Source organism: Podarcis pityusensis, assembly GCF_964106645.2.
Source record: "Podarcis pityusensis genome assembly, chromosome: 6".
Taxonomy (NCBI): Eukaryota; Metazoa; Chordata; class Lepidosauria; order Squamata; family Lacertidae; genus Podarcis; species Podarcis pityusensis.
The window spans coordinates 96,141,684-96,162,545 of NC_138030.1; the positions used below are offsets into that span (position 1 = coordinate 96,141,684).

The following is a 20,862-nucleotide window of genomic DNA, read 5'->3' on the forward strand; positions in this document are numbered from 1 at the left end:
GGGCTTCTACACTACCTAGAGATTTGCAGTTTTGTGAGAATTCTCTGGGAGAGCTATTGTTATATTTATTAGTTGCTTTTCCACAAAGGTGAACTTCAAGCAACTTTAGAAACAAGCATTGGGAACAAGTGTAGAAACAAGAATGAAAGCAATGATAATATGTACAAAAGAGCAGATCCAGCTCAGCCCACTCCACAAAAAAATAGCAGAAAAATAAAGCCCCAAAGCCTGGTTTTTGCCTGACATTAAAAACAGTGATGTTGCCAGGCATGTTTACCTGGAGAGAGCATTCTCAAAATGGGGAGTCACCACTGAAAAGGCCTGTTCCCATGTGACCACCTTCTTGCCTTTCCTGGCAGAGAGGTTAGTATTGCAAACTGTTTAAGGGGAAGGAGTACAAATCTCAGGACCTGGGTGGCAGCCTATTTTCTGCTTGACTTAAGAGCATTAGCCGTTTGGTCCGCCCTCTGATGCCATTCACCAGGCCCCACACAAAGGCACCTGCACGTGGGGCTGAGCTTCAGGAAAGCTGCCAACTCAAGCTGGGACAGTTGTACAAAAGGTGGAGCATTGTTTCCACTGGCCTTTGAAACACTTGTTGTTGAGTGGTAATTTGTACTTGCAGTCTTAAAAGAAGAAGAAATAAAACCACCCATTTTGGCGTAAGTAGTACAGTCTCCAGGCAGCAGAGCATGACCCAATTCTGGCTTTCTACTGAGAAAAAAAATCTGGTTTAAGTGGAATTAACTTCCAAGCACAACTGTAACTTGAGGACTTTGTCACCTTTCTGCTTTTTAAAATTGAAATTCTGAAGCCAACTGTGCAAATAATTTCACTATGAAGAGGAAACAGTAATTAGTAGTGGAGTGTTTCAAATCCTTCCTATTGTGCATATAATATTGTGTATATTATTGTGCATATTGTGCATAGGGAATCAGGCAACAGTCTGTTTTCCCAAGTATAGTACAGATGAACAGAAGTTAGAAAAAGAAGAGAAGGCACATCGATCCTCTTTGTGGGTTTCTATAGCTGAAATTTGTTCTCTATACTAAATCCTAGAAAAGAAATATTGCCCCTGTATTTTGCAGGCAATAAGTATAGAGAGATTAACACGCCTGCAAATAACAATAATGCAAAATGTTGTTTATGTAATTATTTATTTTTGGAGCTGGTTTTACATTCTGAATTTGTCTTCTGTCAATGAGCTATACTTTCAGTTATACTAAGAACTGATGTAACAAAGTTGTTTTAAAAATGTGAAGCTGTTCACACTCTCCACACCGCATAATAATATAATTTTATCAGCTGGTGTGGGGTGACTTCAGCCCTGCTTTCTGCAGGGACTGGCTGTGTGGTCAAGTTCTCCATGGGGAAGTTGGTTGCACAGCCCATTCAGCTGCTTCTCCACTGTCCCCACACTTGATGCCGCCTGTTATGTCAGGTGTAGGGCAGGTTTGGGGAAAACAGCCTAGTGGGCCAAGATAGGATGGGCCTGGCTAAATGTGGCCTAGGACTGAAAGTTCCCCACTGCTACTCTAAACCCCTCATAGATTGTTCCCTCTAAATGTAAAAGCCCTTGGTTCTTTACTTTTTCCTCTTTGGGAAAGAGTGGCATATTAGTATTGCAATCCAGTCCGTGGCCTGTTGACACTCCCTCCATGGGAGCATATCAGTCTGAATAGTGTCCAGTGTTGTTCACTCTGGCTGGCAGAAGTCCTCCAAGGTCTCCAGACACGGGTCTTTCCAGCCTTCCTTCCGGGGCCTCCAGGGATTGAGCCTGGATCTTCCTACCTGCTCCATGCATGAGCTTGGCCACTGAGCCACGGCCATTGCTTTGCCTTGGACAAGTGCTGTGTGGCAGATTATATCCCCAGTAAAGGACTGGTGTGAAAGCAGCCAAGTCCTGTCCATTTCTGAAAGGGAAAGAGAGAAATAATAAATGATTATTCTGTGCACTGCTGTGATTTGTATAATTTGGTATTCTTGTGATCAGAATACTGAGTAGCAAAAAGATAACAGTGAAACGCTGCTAAAGATACAATCATATATATATGGCAGATTATGTTTGTGAGTGTGTGTGTATGAGTGAGTGAGAGAAAGAGAATGAGAAGCTTTTCATTTATTGGATGTCATTCCTGGAAGTGTCTGGTTTCTGCTACTGATTTTAGCAAATGGGGACTTGCAGGTTTGGCTATAAATTAACAATAAACTTTCTGTGATACCATTTACTGATGTGACGTGAGTGTGGCAAGAACTTTAATTTTTTGTGGATAATCTTGAAAACATTGGTGCATCACGTATGGAGTGTGTTGTGTAGGTGATCATTTACATGGCGTGTAGCAAGCAGTGTCTGGTTAGGGAGCTGTGTGGAGGTTATAGGAGAAGGCAAAACCAGCATCTTAGGTTAGTGTGGTAGACTAGCAGACTGCAGCCTTTGGGATGGATGGGATTTCTAGGGAAATATCTGGAATTCCAAGTGGCTCAGAATAAAGCATGTCAGGCCTTGCATTCAACATCCCTGAATAGCTTCCATTCAGTTGAGGATGCAACTCAGGCCCCAGAGCTTTGAGGCTTGGCAGGTACAGTAGTTACACTGGGCCCCTGACTGCATGGCCCGCTGGGTCCAGGGCCCTTACGTTAGCAGGAACTAGATTTTGAATTGGGAACTAATAATAATAATAGTTGAATTTATATATTGCCCTATACAGTGGTGCCTCGCAAGACGAAAATAATCCGTTCCGCGAGTCTCTTCGTCTTGCGGGTTTTTTCGTCTTGCGAAGCAAGCCCATTAGCAGTTTAGCGGATTAGTGCTACAGGGCTTAGCAGGCTTAGTGGATCAGCTGATAAGCAGCTTAAGGATCAGCTGATAAGCGGCTTAAGGATCAGCTGATAAGCGGCTTAACGATAAGCTGATAAGCGGCTTAACGATAAGCTGATAAGCGGCTTAACGATAAGCTGATAAGCGGCTTAACGATCAGCTGATAAGCGGCTTACCATCAGCTGTTAAGCGGCTTAGCCATCAGCTGATAAGCGGTTTAGCGGCTTGGGAAAAAGGGAAAAAGGAAAAAAAACCTGCAGGAACTCGCAAGACATTTTCGTCTTGCGAAGCAAGCACATAGGAAATTCGTTTTGCGAAGCACCTCCAAAACGGAAAACCCTTTCGTCTAGCGGGTTTTCCGTCTTGCGAGGCATTCGTCTTACGGGGCACCACTGTACCTGGAGGTCTCAGGGCAGTTCACAGAACAAAATCAAAATATAAAACCACAAAAGATATAATAAAAACAAAAACAACCCAATAACACACACACCCCGGAGATATTTTAAAAGGGCATAGGATGTCAATCAAATCAACCAAAGGTCAGGTTAAAAAGGAACGTTTTTGCCTGGTGCCTAAAGGTATATAATGAAGGTGCCAGGTGAACTTCCCTGGGGAGAGCATTCCACAGACGGGGAGCCACTACAGAGAAGGCCTGTTCTTGTGTTGCCACCCTCCGGACCTCTTGAGGAGGAGGCACACAAAGAAGGGCCTCAGAAGATGATCTCGGGGTCTGGGTAGGTTCATATGGAAAGAAGCAGTCCTTGAGGTATTGTGGTCTTAGCTGTTTAAGGCTTTATAGGTCAAAGCCAGCACTTTGAATTGGGCCTGGAAACTAATTGGTAGTCAGTGCAGTCGGACCAGGATCAGTGAAATATGCTCAAACCATCTTGCTCCAATGAGCAACCTGGCCACTGAATTCTGCACTAGCTGAAGTTTTTGAACAATATTCAGAGGCAGCCCTACGTAGAACGCATTGCAGTAATCTAACCTTGAGGTTACCAGAGCATGGACAACAGTAGTTAGGCTATCCCTGTCCAGATAAGGACATAGCTGGGCCACCAGCCAAAGCTGTTGGAAGGCACTCCAGGCCACTGAGGCCACCTGAGCCTCGAGCAACAGAAAAGGATCTAAGCTATGAGAACCCCCAAGCTACAAACCTGCTCCTTAAGAGGAAGTGTAACCCCATCAAGAGCAGGCAGCCTTCCAGCCCATCCGGTCTAGGGAACCACCCACTAACCGTGCCTCAGTCTGATCTGGATTGAGCTTCAGTGTTGGTTCTCATCCAGTCCATTATCAAGTCCAGCATTTCCACTGCCTCACCCACAGATGTAAAGGAGAAGTAGGGCTGAGTGTCATCAGCATTCTGCTGACAATGCACTCCAAATCTCCAAATAACCCCACCCAGTAGTTTCATGTAGATGTTGAACAGCATAGGGGATAGGATTGAGCCCTGAGGAACTCCACGTTGAAGGTTCCACAGGGCTGACCCTCAGGGAACGACCATTCAAGTAGGCCCAGAACCACTGCAAAGCGGTCCAACCCATCTCTAACTCAGACAGCTGCTCCAGAAGGATACCATGGTCAGTGATATCAAAAGCCGCTGAGAGGTTGAGGAGAATTAACAGGAACACATTTCCCCTGTCTCTGTCTTGACAGAGGTCATCATACAGGGTGACCAAAGCAGTTTCTGTGCCAAAACCGGGCCTAAACCCCAACTGAAATAGATCTAGAAAATCAGTTTCTTCCAAAAGCGCCTGGATCTGGTCTGCGACTACTCACTCCAGAACCTTGCCCAGGAAAGGGAGATTAGCAACTGGCCAGTAGTTAGTTGGATTTTCTGAGTCCAGGGAAGGTTTCCTAAGGAGTGGTTTTACCACTGCCTCCTTCAAACAGGCAGGGAGCACCCCTCTCGTAAAGAGGCATTGATCACCTCCCTGGCCCAGCCAGCTGTTCCTTCCCTGCTGGCTTTTATCAGCCAAGAGAGGCAAGGGTCTGGAGTGCAAGTGGTCGCTCTGACTGATCCCAGCACCTTGTCCATATTGTTGAGCCTTACCAACTGAAACTCATCCACCACAACAGGACTAGACTGCTCTGGACACCCCATGGGATTCATCTCCTATAACAGCAGAGTCAAGGTCTTGGTGGATGCAAGCAATTTTATCCCCAAAATGTTTTGCAAACAATTCACATCAGCTACTGTTGGTCCCGCCACCTCCTCTGGGTGTCTGTCTGAAAAAGTTCTGCCGGACGACATGATGAGGATGCAATGGAGGCTATTTTGCTGTCTTCACTGCCACTAGGGAGGCTCCATAATGAGCTCTTACCAGTGTTTGGTTGCATTCATTTGGATCTTTCCTCCCCTTGCATTCAAGCCGTCTCCCAGCTTGTTTCCTCGCCCTAAGCTCTGGAGTATACCAGGGGGCCAGTCGGGCTCCACAAAGTTGGTGAGAGTGCTCAGGGGCAAACATTCAGATGTCCCAGAGGTCCCAGAGCCATTTGTAATCCCACTGGATCCATCAGCCTCCAAGGGAGGACCTTCCTAGTAGGTCCCCCAGCTCTGCGGAGGGGAAAAGCTGCCAACAGCCTAAGTCTCAATGGGCTTTAGGAACAGAATTTAGGAACATTCTTCCTTTCACTGAATATCAATATTTAGAGTGCCTTCAGACTGTCACTATTTTGCAGGAGGGATTCAAGTGCATGTTGGAACTTTAGACTTGAACATTTAAAGTGAGTTAAGTGCCTGTCACCCTAGTGCAATAAATCCATGGGATGACCAGGGATGGGGAGCCACAATTTTTTGCAGTTTGCAAAGTGGCAGGGAAGTACATTGAAAAATGTGGGATGAACAGTTAACTTATGGGAAGATGTGTAAACACCCTGGAAAACAATGAAATTTAGGGTATGCAAACAGCAGCTTGAAATACAGCAAAGCCTTTGCCCCCCCCCCCACCTGCCCGCTGCACTTTGCAGTGCTGTCCTCATCAGAGAGGGGTGTGAGGGCTTCTTCAGCTGACACATAAGACCTTTTGGGTTTCCCTTCCCCTGCAACCCACCCCTAGTCAGGAAGCGGTCATCTGCTCTGACTGTCTCAAACCTGGTTCAGGTACAAAGTGAATGCAGCTAAAAAAATTTAGTTGGATTGTAGCTGGGTTGAGGAAAAAATGCATCTAAAGGCAGATTTTCCTCAAGAAACTACAGGATGGATATGGATTGTGGCTAACATCATATGTATGCAGTTTCAAAAACTAGAAGAGGGAGCACACTGGATGTGGAGAGGCAATAATGTGTGTATACCCTTAGGCTCTGTAAGGAGTGAGTGAACAAAACATCCGTGCCTCACATTCCAGACTAAATCATGAGTGGGCATAACGCTTAACATAATATTTTGTAGTACTTATTTCCATAATAACACATTTCTAAATGGTTTAATGGTTGCATATTTATGGTGTAGAATCCCAACTATCTTTGGCAGGCAAACTTTTAAAACTTCACTGCTCCAGAGCAATTGCTTCCCTGACCCTGAACTTGCCCCACTGCCGGATGCACAGACTCATAAAGCCATGCCCTCCGCAGACACACACGGGCGGCAGATCTGCCTCTACGCATTTTGTATGTGTTGAGGATAAGGATCCCAAGAATGGGCACTGGGTTCATATTCCCATGGAATCGTAAATGAAACACGATCCCTTTAAGAGAGTTGATTCCCATTAAGTCTGTGCTGCTGCCGCCGCCCAAAGCGACCCTCTCCTGCACCTCCCTGGTTCTCAGCTGTATAAAATTGAGGTCACTAGGAGCTCAGTTTCAGAACAAGTGAGTGAGAGCTGGTGAATGCTACTTGCACACTGCTTCTCAGGAAGGCTGTGTGGGCTTAAAGAGGCAGCAGTGAAGCTATGAAGGAGCTGGTGACTTGGTTGCTCTCAGCTTGGATGGTATGGGAAGCAGTTGGGAGCACTGCACGCCTCCACAAAGCAAACAACCAGGATGGCAGATGCATCTATTCCTTCACAGTCCCCAGTGCAAATGAAGCCAGCTGCACTGACCCTGGGGAAGTGATGGCCATTATCAGGGATCTCCAGAGGGAAAGCAACAGCCAGCGCCTGGAACTGGAGTCCTCCAAAGCAAGGCTCAGTCTCCTGGAGACCCTGGTCAGCCAGCTGCATGGAAACCAAGCAGCAAGGAGTTCCTCCTTCTCTGTGGTGAGTTTGCTTCAAAAAGAGGTAGAGAGTCTGAAGAGAGAACAAGCCCAGAGGGACACACAGGTCAGCAGGTTGGAGTACGCCATCAGCAACCTGCTCCAAGACAAGTCTGACTTGCAAGAAGATAAGAAGTGGCTGGAGGAAGAGAGGAATGAGCTGGGAAGGAGGTTGGAGAACACCATGCGGGAGGTGGAGCGGCTGAGAGCCAGCCACTGTCCCCAGGCTGGAGAGGCACCCAGCAGGGACTCCCTTCAAGGTACTGTAGAAATTAAAGCTGCCCCCCCCCCCCCGCTCAGTCACCCTTTTTTCCTAAATCAAAATGCATGTCTTTTAGCCTTTCCTCATAGGAAGGAAGGAAGCTTCAAACCCTTCGTAATTTTAATTGACCTTTCCCAACTGCAGTGGGATGCCATTTTGTGAGCTGGAGGGGAGGGGAGGGGAGGTGACCAGGCCTGCCCAGCCTCAATCGCATTTCATCTGAGGTTTTTATGGCATGTTGTTTTGTGTTCAATCTGTTTCTCAACTCTTCCTGAGCCTCTGCAGTCAGACCTCCTGGTCTAGTCCTGAATGGAGTATGTTTACTGCAATGACAGACATCTATACAAAATGTGAGTGATGGTTACTTAGAGGTGAGAAATCGTGGGGCCTAGGTGCTTCTCGCCTGTCCCTGGCACAGGGCCATGCCCTTCCCACTTGTCTCCACTTCTTTCAACAGACGAAATGCCAGGGAGCATCAATGAACATTCCCATCTCACGAATGGAATAGCAGCAGCCCCAGGCATTAAAGGCTTCCTGCAAGCAGTGTGTCACCCTGTTGGTGCTGCTAAATGCCTTGTGCTTGGCAGAAAGGCCTGTCCCATTGAGTCATGTTCCCCCAGTGGTGGAGTAATCCATGGGTGACCTCAAGAAGGTATCTGAATGAGGCTAAATGGTTCTCACGGGCCTCTTTCCAGGTTTGCTTAGCACAGACCCACTTAGCACAAGGCTGGGCTTTTTACAGGCCTTTGCACCGTTGCCCCTATCACAGGGTGGCAGAAATAGGGGGGTGGGGGTGGGGGTGGAATGAATATAGAAACTGGGATCTGGTGTCTGTCAGGGAATATTTTTAGAGTGGGATGCCTCCGGAGCAAAAGTAGAGCATCATTAGCATTTCAGGACATATCAGTCAGCAAGCTGGAAAATAATTATGCTACTCATGAGCAACAGTTTCCATCAAGGTAGTGGGGGGTCGGGCCAAAAAGATTATGTCTCCTTAGAGAAAGGGTACCTGAGATTAGGAGACCTGCCAATGACTACAGAAAGAAAAGAGAGGCCCAGCTAGCCTTTTTGTTTGGTTCTGGGGGTAGTTTCCAGAAGAGCAGATAGCTCAATGAGACTCTTAATTTCAGGGTCGTGGGTTTGAGCCCGCATTGCCGGGGGTTAGACTAGATGACCCTCGTGATCCCTTCCAGTGCTACACTTCTATTTTTATTATTATTCGGGGTGAGGGGATAACTGAAATGACAATGAAACCACTGGAACTTCAACCGCTGCTGATTTTGTTTAATTGAAGTAAAAAATGAATGAAATCTCTAATAAGGGATTTATTCCTAGCAGAAAAGAGAGAGAGAGAGAGAGAGAGAGAGAGAGAGAGAGAGAGAGAGAGAGAGAGAGATGAAGTACATCTGAGCACATTTGGAGTGTGGCTGGTATCCAATGCCCTCACTATATGGGTGCAAGGATTTATGCACTAACAAAAAAATTAATGCTATATTGGACACAAGCTTAAAATTTCATCAACACCAAGTGGCCTTTCTGAGCTTCCACATTTCAGGAAGCAGCAAGGCTTCACCTCTCCTTTTTCTTACCTTGGCGGTAAGAAATAAATTGGTTTCTTGAATCCACTGCTCGTCCCTTTAAAGTGGAGAAAGACTGCTTTAAATGAATCTGGCCAAGGAAAGTGGTAGGACACCACTTGTTTGATTCAATGCCTCACAAATCAGAAGCAATGTTCAGTAAATAGCTGACATAATTTAATCTCCCCTTGAATAACTTCAGTGACCCACAAGGACTTTTGACTGCTCAGAGAACTTCTCTTCCCTTCTCTCTCCTCTCCTCCCCAGCCCTGTAGGCCTATAGCTGGAGGGGGGCTGCTCCCCTAAATTTTCTCTTCGTTTCCTATATTCTTTACACGCAATGTTATCATCAGGAAAGCCTTTGTTTCAAAGCTCCTTCATGGCAGACTCCTCCTTTCCGTCCCCTTGGCCTTCAGGGTGTTAATTTTTCTTCTTGCCCTCTCCTTCCCTGCTTTCCTCTGCAGAGTCCAAGGGGAACACAGACACTCTGGACTACCAAGAGCTCAAATCGGAGCTGGTGGAGGTTCCTGCATCCCGCCTCTTTCAGGGAAGCCCCTCGCCTGGCCTCCCCAGCGCAGAGGGGGAAGAATCAGGTACATAGCTCTCTTGGGCAGGGGCTGGTTTCCCTTGCTTTGCTCAATGCTGGCTCCTGCCCATCTTTGTAGCACTGGTGAAAGAATCTCGCCCAAAACACCTTGCTTGGGACAGCCTCCCTTTCAGCCAGCTTTCCACCAGTCCAAAGTGAAACTCCCCTTGTCAGTTTGCCCCTTCAGAAGTGCCAGCTAGTCCTGAAAAACCACCTCTGACTGCCAGACTCCCATATATTACCTGTTTCCTTCCTTTATAAACAAACCTGGCCTGTGTGTGGAACACTACATGGAACCCAAAATCAGAGTGAACATCTATTTTGAGTCTCCATAGAAAGTTGGAGAACACATAGCCAGAAAATAATTATGGCTATTCTTCATCAGAACGAAATGTTGAAATGTTACACCCATTTAAGAACAAGAACAAGAAAGCTGATATACAAAGTCCCAAACCATTTTTTGTGGGGGAAGTGGAAGCAAAATTGAAGGATATTCACTAAATTAGAGGCAGCCACCTCCAACTGACACCACTACAAATTTATTCAGAACTTTTAAAATGAAAAGGTTTTGATTTTGAGACACAGCTTTCTCATGCAGTTTCAAAACCTAGGGGAACTTATCTCTTATTCCTCATTCTCTATCCCATTGCTAAGTAGAATAATCAGCGGCAAGAGGCAGAAATTCCCAGATTCAGCCTTTCCCAACTCTCTAATTATTATTTTTTGTATTTTGGGGGAATTTATATCCAGCCTTTTGCATACATTTTTAAGTAGCAGGAATGAGAAAGAGGCCTTGGACAGCTGCTGGCCGTGAAAGTAGAATATATATATATTTTTTAAACCAGTATTTGTTTTAATGATGTTTAAACATGGAGATTCTTGAAATATTAAGCCATTTAATAGATAACCCACCCAGGTTGGTCTAAGGCAACTATAGACATCCATTCATGCTCTCCACTGGTAAAAAGATGACTGCCTTCCAAGTCAGAGTGATCACCTGTGGATGCCGTCTGGTACAGAGGCACAGCCAGAGGTTGGCAAAATGCTCTCTTTGTGGGTCTGGCCCCCAAGCTACAGTTGGGGCAGAATTCTTCAGCCCAATTACCAAGAGGAGTGAGGCCTTGTCAGCATAACACCCAGCAGGCTCACAGCTCTGCCCTGGCTACCGATTTGCTGCTGGGCCAAGTTCAAGGTCTTATTAGCATATAAAGCCCTTGAATGCTAAGGGAGCAGTTTGCCTACGAGATTAACTTCCCCCACATGCTCCCACTTGACGGCTTCCATCAGTGGAACTGACACGTAGCACCTCTTCCCCATTGGTAAGAATGTGATTGTTGAGGGTGGCAGCACCTGCACTTTGGAACCCCCTTCCTACAACATTCCTCTTAGAGAAGCCTGCTCAGATGCTTAGAAAGTTGAGGTAATTTTAATCTGTTTTAGTGTTTTAACTTTTGTATGATTTAAAGCAGGGTTGTAAGCTTCCTTGATTTTTGATTTTTTACAATCAAGTGCTGTATAGATTTTATGAAGCAAGCAAACAAATGTATAAAATGCCTTTGGATTGGGGCACACGGTAAAATAGCATATTTGAAGAGTAGTCCCCCTCCCCCCCCCAATCTCAAGTTCAAATTCTGCCGTAGGGTGAAGTAACTGGCTTACTTATTTCCTGGAACAGGCTGTGGAGTGCTCATATCAGTTGGTGAACCAGTGACCTTCCGCAGGGCAGAGACCATTGCTGGCAAGTATGGCGTGTGGATGAGGGACCCAGAACCCATCTCTCCCTACAGCCGAGAGACAACTTGGAGAGTTGATACCGTTGGTTCAGATGTCCGCCAAGTCTTTGAGTACAACAGTGTGGATCAGTTCACCAAAGGCCACCCTTCCAAAGTACATGTGCTGCCCCGATCTATGGAGAGCACTGGAGCTGTTGTTTATCGGGGTTCCCTCTACTTTCAGATGCGCAAGTCTAGAATAATGGCAAAATATGACCTGAAGACAGAAGTTATTACGATCCAAAAGGAGTTACCCAATGCCGGCTACCACGGACAGTTTCCCTACTCATGGGGTGGATATACAGACATTGACTTTGCAGTTGATGAGATGGGGCTGTGGGTAATTTACAGCACTGAAAAGGTAAAGGGGGCCATTGTGCTTTCTAAACTGGACCCAGAGACCATAGAGATTGAACAAACATGGGAAACCAACATCCGCAAGCAGTCAGTGGCAAACGCCTTCATGATTTGTGGCTCCTTGTACACCATCAGCAGCTACTCATCCCCTGAGGCCACTGTGAATTTCATCTACTCCACTAAGACAGGAACGAGTGCACCACTGAACATCCGCTTTGAGAACCGCTACAGATACAGCAGCATGGTAGATTACAATCCCACAGAAAGAAAACTCTTGGCTTGGGACAACTTCAATATGGTTGCCTATGATATCAAGCTTTCCAAGATGTGATCTGCTTGGAGAGAGTGGGAAGAGGCCACCTGCCAGCAAGGCTCATTTCCAAGGGAAGCCTGGAGCAGGAAGTCCACATAGCCACCATGACTTTGACTAGTTACAATATGGGGCACACAAATCATGCCAAAGTTCTCCTGACCAAGCTCTACTGAGGGAGCAGGAGCTTTGTGCAAGCTCACCCCTGTGCTTAGTGGCTGTGCTCTTGTGCAGCTGCTATTCATTTCAGTGGAGTTTAGGAAGGAGAACCTCCCATGGATTGTACCCCAGTTCACTGCCCTTGATGGGCAGCCACTGCCATTTGCTCCAAATGTCTCTGCACAGTGTAGTCTTTCCTAATTAGACCTGGAGCACAAATGCATGCAGCCTTCAAAATGACACAGACCCATTGCCTCTGGAGCTCTCTGCTTAGCCTGGCCATAGGATTCAGCACTGTTGGTTGACAAGCAGGACTGAAGTAATCTCTTTCGCTCTCTTCTGTGGACCTGACAATGGTTCATTCATTATATAAGTGTAAAGTTGCCGTTATTATATTTGGCTTCATTGTAAAGCCCAGCTTGCCTATAACAGCCTGGTGGCTGCCTCTTCACTGCAGAGAACTTAGCACCACTTTGTGGTGGGGAAGGGGCTGCTTAACCCTTTCTCGCCCACTTCTTTTTGCCTGAAGCTTGTCTTAATCTGCTTCCTCCTGGCAGGTCAAAGTTCCAGGTTGAAGTTTTCTGTGTGTGTTAGAAACAAACAGGGGTCCAGTGTACTGGTGTAGTAAAAGCAATTGAGAGACATTTCAGAGGAGTAGAATTTGTCAGAATTATAAATCTAAGAAGTGCAGTAAGTGAATAAAAATTCAGAGCAGTCCCTGCCTTGCAGTCTAAATTCCATTTGGGTTTGCAAGGTCTGTTGAGACTGGGGAACCTGTGACCATCTAGATGTTTTTGGACATGCAGCTCCCATCATCCCTGATGGTCAGGGCTGGAGACAGGAAGAGGTCAGCAACAAAACAATAAATCATCTGAGGCCAGTGAAGGAAACAAACCACAGCTCTTGCCCAGTGGCCTCGGCAACTCTTTCGAGGAGGTCAGTTGCGAGGACTGAAGGTCCCTGCCTTCCCAGTGCCCACTAGGACTTCTCATCTCCAGGGTCTTTCCCACACAATGTCAGGCTGCATCTGCGCACCACGACACCTCTCCTCTGCCTGTTTCATTGCTCTGCGTGTTCTAGGATACCAGGGGTGAAGGGAGCTGGTTGCAGCAGCAGGAGACTCCTGTATGGAAGTCAATAAACAATTAACCCTCCAACCAGTCTTATCGGTGCAGTCATTTCTTTTCTGCAATGTTTCTTGAGGCACTCTATTTGCTATACAGCCCTTTCCCAAAAAAACTAATGGGGTGTGCCTGGCACTGCCTGGGACTTCTTAGAAACAACAAAAAAAGGTTCTTTTTAAATGAATAGTGCAATTTGTGGTTTGAGACCCATCACAACAAAAATTGGGTGAAGTCACACCAAACTCACATTTCAGCCTGCCATATTAATTCAAAATGGCTCTTGGCATCCAGACATCAACAGAGACACCCCCACCCCAACCTCAGGAACCCTCATGCTTAGTTTGGCAATGATATCTAGAGTGCCAGTTGAACCTATGTCAAAAAATGTGCCAAGTCATGCCAAAGTGATGTTTTGGTTTGCCATCTTCATTCAAAGTCATGCCTAGCATCCAAATAATGACGTAGTCTGACATCCCACCTTGGTAACTATTGCGTCAAATTTGGTGGTGATATCCTAAGAGGCATCTGAACATATAGAGACCAAGCAAAAGGACAGACAAATCACTGAACTCTGTGCTGTATGTATGCTTTGCATTTGAAGCCTGCTAGGGATCTGGTGGAAGCCTGTACTTTATGTATATAGTGAAACTGCCTTAATGCTTTGGACCTGTCAGTAAAGGACGGAACTGAGTGAAAAGTTGGAGTCCGACTGTATTTCTTCCAGCACAAGATGCACTGCCACGAACCTACACGCTTGGAGGGCTGCACACATTTGGCACATGCCATATGTCAACAGTGTGCACTGTAAAGCCTGCTTGCCACTCTCTTGATACTGTGCTGCTGTCCTGCATTTGACTTAACGAAGTGTCCCTATGAGGACAGGAATGTTGTCTTCTTTGTGCCACATCACAGGTTTTGAAAGAAGCAGCTCCTTGCTACTAGGGGTGATGAGAGTTTTTGCCATTTGTCCTTCCACTCATCTGCCCACACCATGTATTTACCACTCGCCTCCAATCCCTGATCTGCCTGGCAGCACCTACTTGCTCCTAGGCTCTTCTGAATCTCAGCATCTCACTGCCCTAGGATATCTGACACTCCTTTCTTTAATACCTATAGCAAGAGAGCATTAATATGCTTTTGTTCTGATGGAATTAACCTGGCAACGCCTTCATAAAAACTAAGAGGGCTTATTACACAAGCGTGACATCATCAAGGACTCCTACTTATCCAATCAGATTGAAAGACTGATGACAAATCCACACATAATGGATCAGGATGGACACCAGGCCTGCTCTGAAGCATCTCTGCTGAAGTTAATAGAATTTAACATCTGAACTACAGCGACGTGATGTGATGGTGGATTTAAAGGGCATCCAACAACAGTCCACCTGTGACAGAATTTTGACACTGCAGTGAGTTGGGGGTCAATTTGCAAGTGCATTTGTTTTAGAGGTGTCATATTTCAAAAAGTGAAAATCCGAACACTAAAGTTGTTGGCCTTTGGGGGGGGGGGGGCGTGTTGCAAAGCTGTTGAGCTTTGACTACAGTAAAGTGGTTCAGTCACGCAGCCTTCTGTTTAGTTTCTCTCTGTGTGTGTGTGCAATGTGCTTGACCAAAGGCCCCACGGAAACAAGTTGTGAAGAGGGATTTGAAGGAAGCGAACAAGGGGACTTCTAGGCACAAGGGACAAAAGATCCTTGCAGATGTCTCAGGATGGCGCTGGATAAATTGTTTTGGATGAGAGGGTGTCGAGAAAGGGGCAAGGGACAAATCCAGGGAGGGTTCTGAATACAAGGATGTGTTTGTACTGTGCCTGGAATGACAGACATCCTCAGCAGAAAGGCAACTGGACGTGAGAACTGTATGCTACTCTGATTTGCTGTCTTTGGAGCAGGTGTTTTCTACTTACAGCAGTTAAGCATGTCTTTATTTACAGTAATCATAATCATCCATTTTAGGTTCTAAACTTCATTTAACAGGCAGATATGCCTATACTGTGAGAGGAGGCTGCAGATGTGGGATGCCCTTAAAAGGTCAAAATCACCCTGAGAGTCAAAGCCATGGCCATGGCCTGCCAGGACTCCTGTGCAGGTCTCTAGAAGCAGGGGCCACGCAGTGCAGGCTTACTTAGGTAGACTTAGGAGAGACAGTGTGGCACAGCAGAGGACAGGCTCTTGCACTGATGAAACAGGGGTTCAAATCCCGGGCTAGCTTGGCCAAATTTTAGTTAGTACCCAGCCTGTAAAGTGAATTGACTAGAGTATTTGTAAGTGCAAATTCCAATAAGATAATTACTATATACACACAAAATCTATAGAAATTGCTATAAAAACTAGCATGTGACTGTTCAGTACGCCAAACTGGGCAGGGTGCCTTGGCACTGGCCTAACTCAAGTAACACTTGTGTTTTGGCAAAGCAGCTAAGCTCAAGTTCCAGCCGCTTGAATGACTCGTTTCCCACTCCACAGGTCAGGCATCAATGGACTATCACCCAGCAGCACAGAGGGATGGATGTGAGATGTTTTTGCATGGCTCCATTAAGTCCCTGCTTTTCAGATGCCTCTCCTGCTTCCCCCAGAAATGTCCACAACTCATCCCCTCCTGAGCCAGGGGAACAACCCTGCAGGTGCCAATGCCACTCTGCAAGGTTTCGCCAAGGTCTTCCATGCTGTCTCGGACAGGGCTGCATGCAGCAGCTCTCAGACAACTGGGTATTTTCCACCAATGACCAGAGCCTCATTAACCCATGCTCTCCAGCCTGTGCACGAAGAAGTCGAAACATCACCTGTCCTGAAAGATGTCTCTGTTCTCCCCCATTGTGGCTTACATGCCGGATAGATGGGAGTGGCACACCACCTCTTGTAGGCAGCTGGGCTGCGCACTCCAAAGACCCCGTGTGCAAAGCAACTGATCTAGCAGAGCATCAACCGACACCTGGAAGCTGCGCAGTCTACTCCCTTGATACAAGAAGTCTGAACCCCACATGCCAACATGGATGCTGTGCTCCTTCTCTTCCAATGCATTATATCATTTACTCATCACCTGTTTCCTCGAGCCATTTGCAAACTGAAGGTGGCCACCGATTCTCTAATAATGTGCCACCAGTTCTTGTTGCTGTGTATCCAAGGGAACAAGGTTCCCCACCTCATGTGGAACAGCTAGCCCAAATTGACCGGACTCCCACACCTGCTATTCCAGACAGCTACCTTGCCTTTTCTGGGCAATAGGAATGTGTGCCAAGTTTGAACAGGGCTGGCCATTCCAGGGCATCATAAATTAATGGTCATTGCATTAGATCTCTTTCTTGGTCTTTTCATATTTCCTTCCTCTCTCTTCCTGTGACCTTGGCTTTTGTCATGCCTCTCTTTTGCTTTGTATGTCTGAGCAACCTCACTGCAGAATGCACCTCCTCTTACAATACAGGTGGGTGAGCTGACTTGCAATAGTAATTTCTTACAGCATTTATCATGGATAAATTTGCTGATGTAGCTATTCTACAGTACTCTCGAGTAACTGCAAATTAATTTAGTGCAAGTTGTTGTGAGTTAAGAACCACTATTTTTAATCAATATGTTGAGGACTGGTATTCTGGCTTCTTTTTATGGACCACGTTTCATAACTTTACATCAAACAGGAAAGAACCTGAAAGGCTTCTAAATTAAAACTGAAATGCTATTTGTTCCCGGTGGCCAAAGTCAAATGAACGTTGTACAGCCTGAGCTTTCTTTGTGCAGCAACCACAAGCTGCTTTTCCAACTTAAAAGAGCCCAAGAACACATCTAACAACTCTAGCTGAAGAGTTCAATCTTGAAAGAGATGCGTAACTTCCATCTTCAGCAGTTTCCCCTTATTGTTTTCATCTCAGTCTGAAATTGCACTAAACTGCTCCGTTTGTATCTAACTAGCACTTTATAGCTCTGATACATTAAAGGAGGTGCCAGGTGCTGCTTTCAACCCAAACTCCTATTCTAGGTAGCCAAGCAACACTTCCAACTTTAGCACCTGCAATGCAGACTTAACTCAGGACAGTCTCCTCCAGCTGCCTCAGAAGCAACTAGAGAATTCCAGCTGCCTTGGGTCCTCGTTAGTTTCCAAGCCTCAATTCAGGGTGCAGGTTTTAATCTTTAAAGCATTTTTTGGCTTGGGATTAGGGGACCCGAAGGGGTACTTGTCTCCATATGAACCTGATGGTGTTCTAAGTTCTTCAATAGAGGTCATTCTTTAAAGGTGAGGTGGGTGGCAAAGCATGACATTCCCAGACACTTTATGTAGAGAATATTTTTTATTAGTTTCTGTAATCAAACCCATGTAAATAAGACCTTACATATTTAATACAGTGTTACCCCTGTACAAATGAAAAAAAAAGTTTAAACATTTCTAGACCAATATGGCTGTTAATTTCTGTACAATGCCAACTCACAGTACAAGTGGATATCTTTTCCCCAAAGCTGACATCACAGCTAAGTTTCCAAAAATTCAAATTATAATATTTATATAAAAAGATAACCAATAGCATTTCACTAGGCATCAATAGCAGCAACAGACTTTTCCAGCTTCTGCTGTCATCTGAACAAAATTATACACATTAGACTTTTAGCTCACTCTTCGTTCCAAAAAAATGTTGGGAAGGGGAAGAAGAAATTCTCAGAGAAAACAGTCAATTCTGCAATTGCTATGGTACGTGGTGCTCTCTTATTAACTTCCAATCATTGCCTGAAAAAGTCTTCAGTAACGTCATTAAAACAGCTCTACTATAGCACAGTCACAACTACATATAAGCAGGTATGGAGTATTTTACATTCACAGAAGTTATCATACAGTACTCTCCTACAGCTATACTACTAGAAGGATACAATTAAGAAGGCATTATTTGACTTGATTCTATTTCCCAGCACACAGTGAGCAGGAAGGAGTAGCTTTGATATAAGAATGCATTGTTTCAGAGGATGCTGTCTTGCAGCAGGTTACGTGCTTGTTGCTCTATACAGACATAAGCTGAAAACAGTTTGAAGGCCAAAGGATTCCTTCCCCCAAGTACTACTGAGCCAGAGCTCAATGTGACTGGCAATACAACTCCTAAATGGGAGTATTCTAAACTCTGCACTTTTGGTATGAACATGGGAGTCAATTCGCATCTTCCCCAGTTAATTCAGCACCATATCAAACCATAGCAGCAGCTACAGCCTGCCTTTTAGGGACATCTGATGTAGAGCATCACAGAATGAAGTGTGTGTTGGTGGGGAAAATGAGGAAGGCTGAGGGTAAGTTGCTCCGTGTGACTTCTCAATTGCCTTAAATTCTCTTGTTTCATTATTAAATAACAGCATCCTCTTAGGACCCTGAGCAACATAAAACCAATTTCATTTCTGTCCAGCATAGCCTTCTTCAATCTGCCTTTCTTTTCAAAATGAAACAGCAAACAGAAGAGCATTTACCACTGGTTAATAACATGCTTCAGCAGCATTATTTTTCATTTTGCATCCTCAGAAAAACAGGTGCCCCTATACAGACAGATTATGCTCAATTCATGTAGTGGCCTGGAAGCTACAAGCCCCAAGATCTCCAGACCTTTAAAGCATGTTACCATTCATGTCTGCCAAGGCTAATTAGCAACTGTGTCTATTTATGCCATTCACAGCCTTGAAGGGACATGCTTTGCCCTTTGGCTACAGGTTTTGCCAGTGGCATTTCACTCCCCAATTGAAAGAAATGGGCACAACACTTAGGATTTTGTTTCCTCTGTCTTGATAGCCTGAGGTTTGATTGGTCCCGTTCTAACAGGCTTGGGGGCTGTTGTGGGTGCAGGGCTTGGTTTCTCCGCCACTTTGTCCTGACATACTCCTCCTGGGGAGGAGTCTGCCATTGCCTCAGCCGCTTTACTTCCACTCTCGCTCACTTTCTGCATTTTGCTTCCAGGTGGCTTGGCCTGCTGCTGTTCAGAGAAGAATCTCTGTGTTGACTGAAGGACTTCTGCTCTCTGCTTTGCCTTAATAAGAAAGAAAGTGGGTTAAATAAGAGCACAGGCCTGAAAGAAACTACTTATTCAGTGTGTTCAGGATCTGAGGGATTCAGAGTTCTCCTGGTAGTGCCTACAATAGTAACTCACACACCTTGAAATTTATTCCACAATGTAGTTTGAATGCCAAGACAAAATCATTTCTTGTCATGCCTGGCATTTTGAATTTCTCTGGAGATCCAGTGAACCTGCAGTTCTCCAGATGTTGATAGGAGTTGTCATTCAACTCCCTAACCTAGAGCCTACTAGTAGTACTACGGGAATTAAAAGGAGCCGGAGTGACATTTAGGTCAGTCCCCTTGCGCAAGCCATGACCATGCATCTTCCTCTCAAACATATTCCAGTTTGTGGTAAGCAGAAAGGCTACAAACACCACCAAAGTCAAGGCCAAAAACGCAATGAAGAATACACTGTATTTCCACCTTTTTATAAAGTCAACCTAAAGGCTACAGTGCCAAAAACATGTCATCAAAATTTATACAAGCATGTGGTAAGAATGGAATGTGACCTGTACAAAGATTAAAAGCAAGGATACAGAAGTATAAAAGTACAGCTTTGCATACAAGTCAAAAACTTCAGATGCTGACTTCATAAACTATAAATAATAGTAGTATGTCAGCATGTGTAAAAACTCAGTGCAATCAAGAAAATAATCAATATTCTTCAGTGAAGTTCTATAGACCCTTCAAATGCCAAACATATTTTGGCTTGGTCAGATTTCCTCAGTGGCAGATGTTCTTGTACAGAAGTTCTACTGTATTTATGAGTCTAACGTGCTATTGAATTTAATGCACACCTCAATTTTCAAAACCTTGAAACCAAAAAAAGGTATTTGCTCACGAATTTAATGTACATCAGCAAAAAGTGCACTCTTTACAACCATTTGGACTCTTTATAACAACAATACAAAGCTGAAAATGAATGAACAGCAGCTAAAATCTTACGTTCATTTTTCATATGGTCTCGTCCACATCAGAAGACCGAAAAAGCAAAGCCGTGCTTCCCCTGCCTGCCCTCCTAATATTCTTATGTGGGCCCCTTCTCCAGTCTTCAGGGAATGGCTGGAAGTGGGAAGGCAGAAAAAGGTCCTCCTTTCCTTCCACTCTGCAGACAGGCTCTGGATTCTCCCTGCACCCCCTTTCCTTCATAATACATCTAATTTTCTAGCACAACAACTAACACAACACAGGCCTACACAACTGATGGCAGAGACACTCACCTTGAGTGTACAGTTCACACAAACCTAGGACACCAGTGTCCCTCAATGTTTCCCCTCTACAAATGTTCTCTGATGGCAAGGAACAGCTTGCCTCCAGTGACACGCAGAGAGAGAAAGACTGTGTGTTAGTGAGGAAGCCAAAAGCGGGGACATTTAACTAAACAGTCTTAAAGGCATTTCCAAAATCATGCATAGAAGGTGTATTTGTCTCTGGGCTAGAGCTTGGATGCCCCAGCCCTCACGGCCAATAGGGACAGCCCTAGGAGTAGCAGGACGGGGCTTGGAGGATGCTGTTTACCGCCTCCCCCCCCCCGTCCTCACTGCCAATAAAACTGACAAAAAATGGGGTGTCCCTAAGAAGAGGCACTCCTTTATTTCGTTTTTCATTTCCAGCAAAAAATTTTTGCAAGTAACACTTACCACTTATAGAAGTTTAATAAAGACTATTTCCCACAAAGTTCTGTTTCTCC

General features: G+C 45.3%; 2 protein-coding genes and 1 long non-coding RNA gene across 15 annotated transcripts in view; 2 read left to right on the top strand and 1 right to left on the bottom strand.

Moving 5' to 3' along the window:
- Positions 1-4,044: 4,044 nt before the first annotated feature.
- MYOC (myocilin) lies at positions 4,045-13,854 on the top strand. The gene is made up of 3 exons (XM_081012248.1): positions 4,045-7,270; positions 9,314-9,442; positions 11,111-13,854. Exons 1-3 carry the CDS (start codon positions 6,709-6,711, stop codon positions 11,893-11,895), a joined length of 1,476 nt encoding a protein of 491 aa, XP_080868374.1. The 5' UTR covers positions 4,045-6,708; the 3' UTR covers positions 11,896-13,854.
- A 560-nt stretch (positions 13,855-14,414) lies between these two features.
- Positions 14,415-18,822, top strand: LOC308480633. The gene is made up of 2 exons (XR_013988153.1): positions 14,415-14,569; positions 15,626-18,822. It is a non-coding gene; the product is annotated as an uncharacterized lncRNA (long non-coding RNA).
- PRRC2C (proline rich coiled-coil 2C) overlaps positions 17,421-20,862 on the bottom strand; it is a 79,704-nt gene continuing 76,262 nt past the window's right edge. For all 13 annotated transcript variants that reach the window (XM_081012000.1, XM_081011998.1, XM_081012006.1 and 10 more), the window contains one exon: positions 17,421-19,143. In XM_081012000.1, coding sequence (XP_080868126.1) covers positions 18,880-19,143 — 264 coding nt within the window. In that variant the 3' untranslated portion in view covers positions 17,421-18,879. The remainder of the gene's footprint in view (positions 19,144-20,862) is intronic.

Excerpts from the sequence above, each read along its gene's own strand:
- MYOC (XM_081012248.1), top strand. The coding sequence starts at position 6,709 with ATGAAGGAGCTGGTGACTTGGTTGCTCTCAGCTTGGATGGTATGGGAA. Across the intron at positions 7,271-9,313 it reads CAGCAGGGACTCCCTTCAAG|AGTCCAAGGGGAACACAGAC; the intron begins GTACTGTAGAAA and ends TTTCCTCTGCAG. Across the intron at positions 9,443-11,110 it reads CGCAGAGGGGGAAGAATCAG|GCTGTGGAGTGCTCATATCA; the intron begins GTACATAGCTCT and ends TTCCTGGAACAG.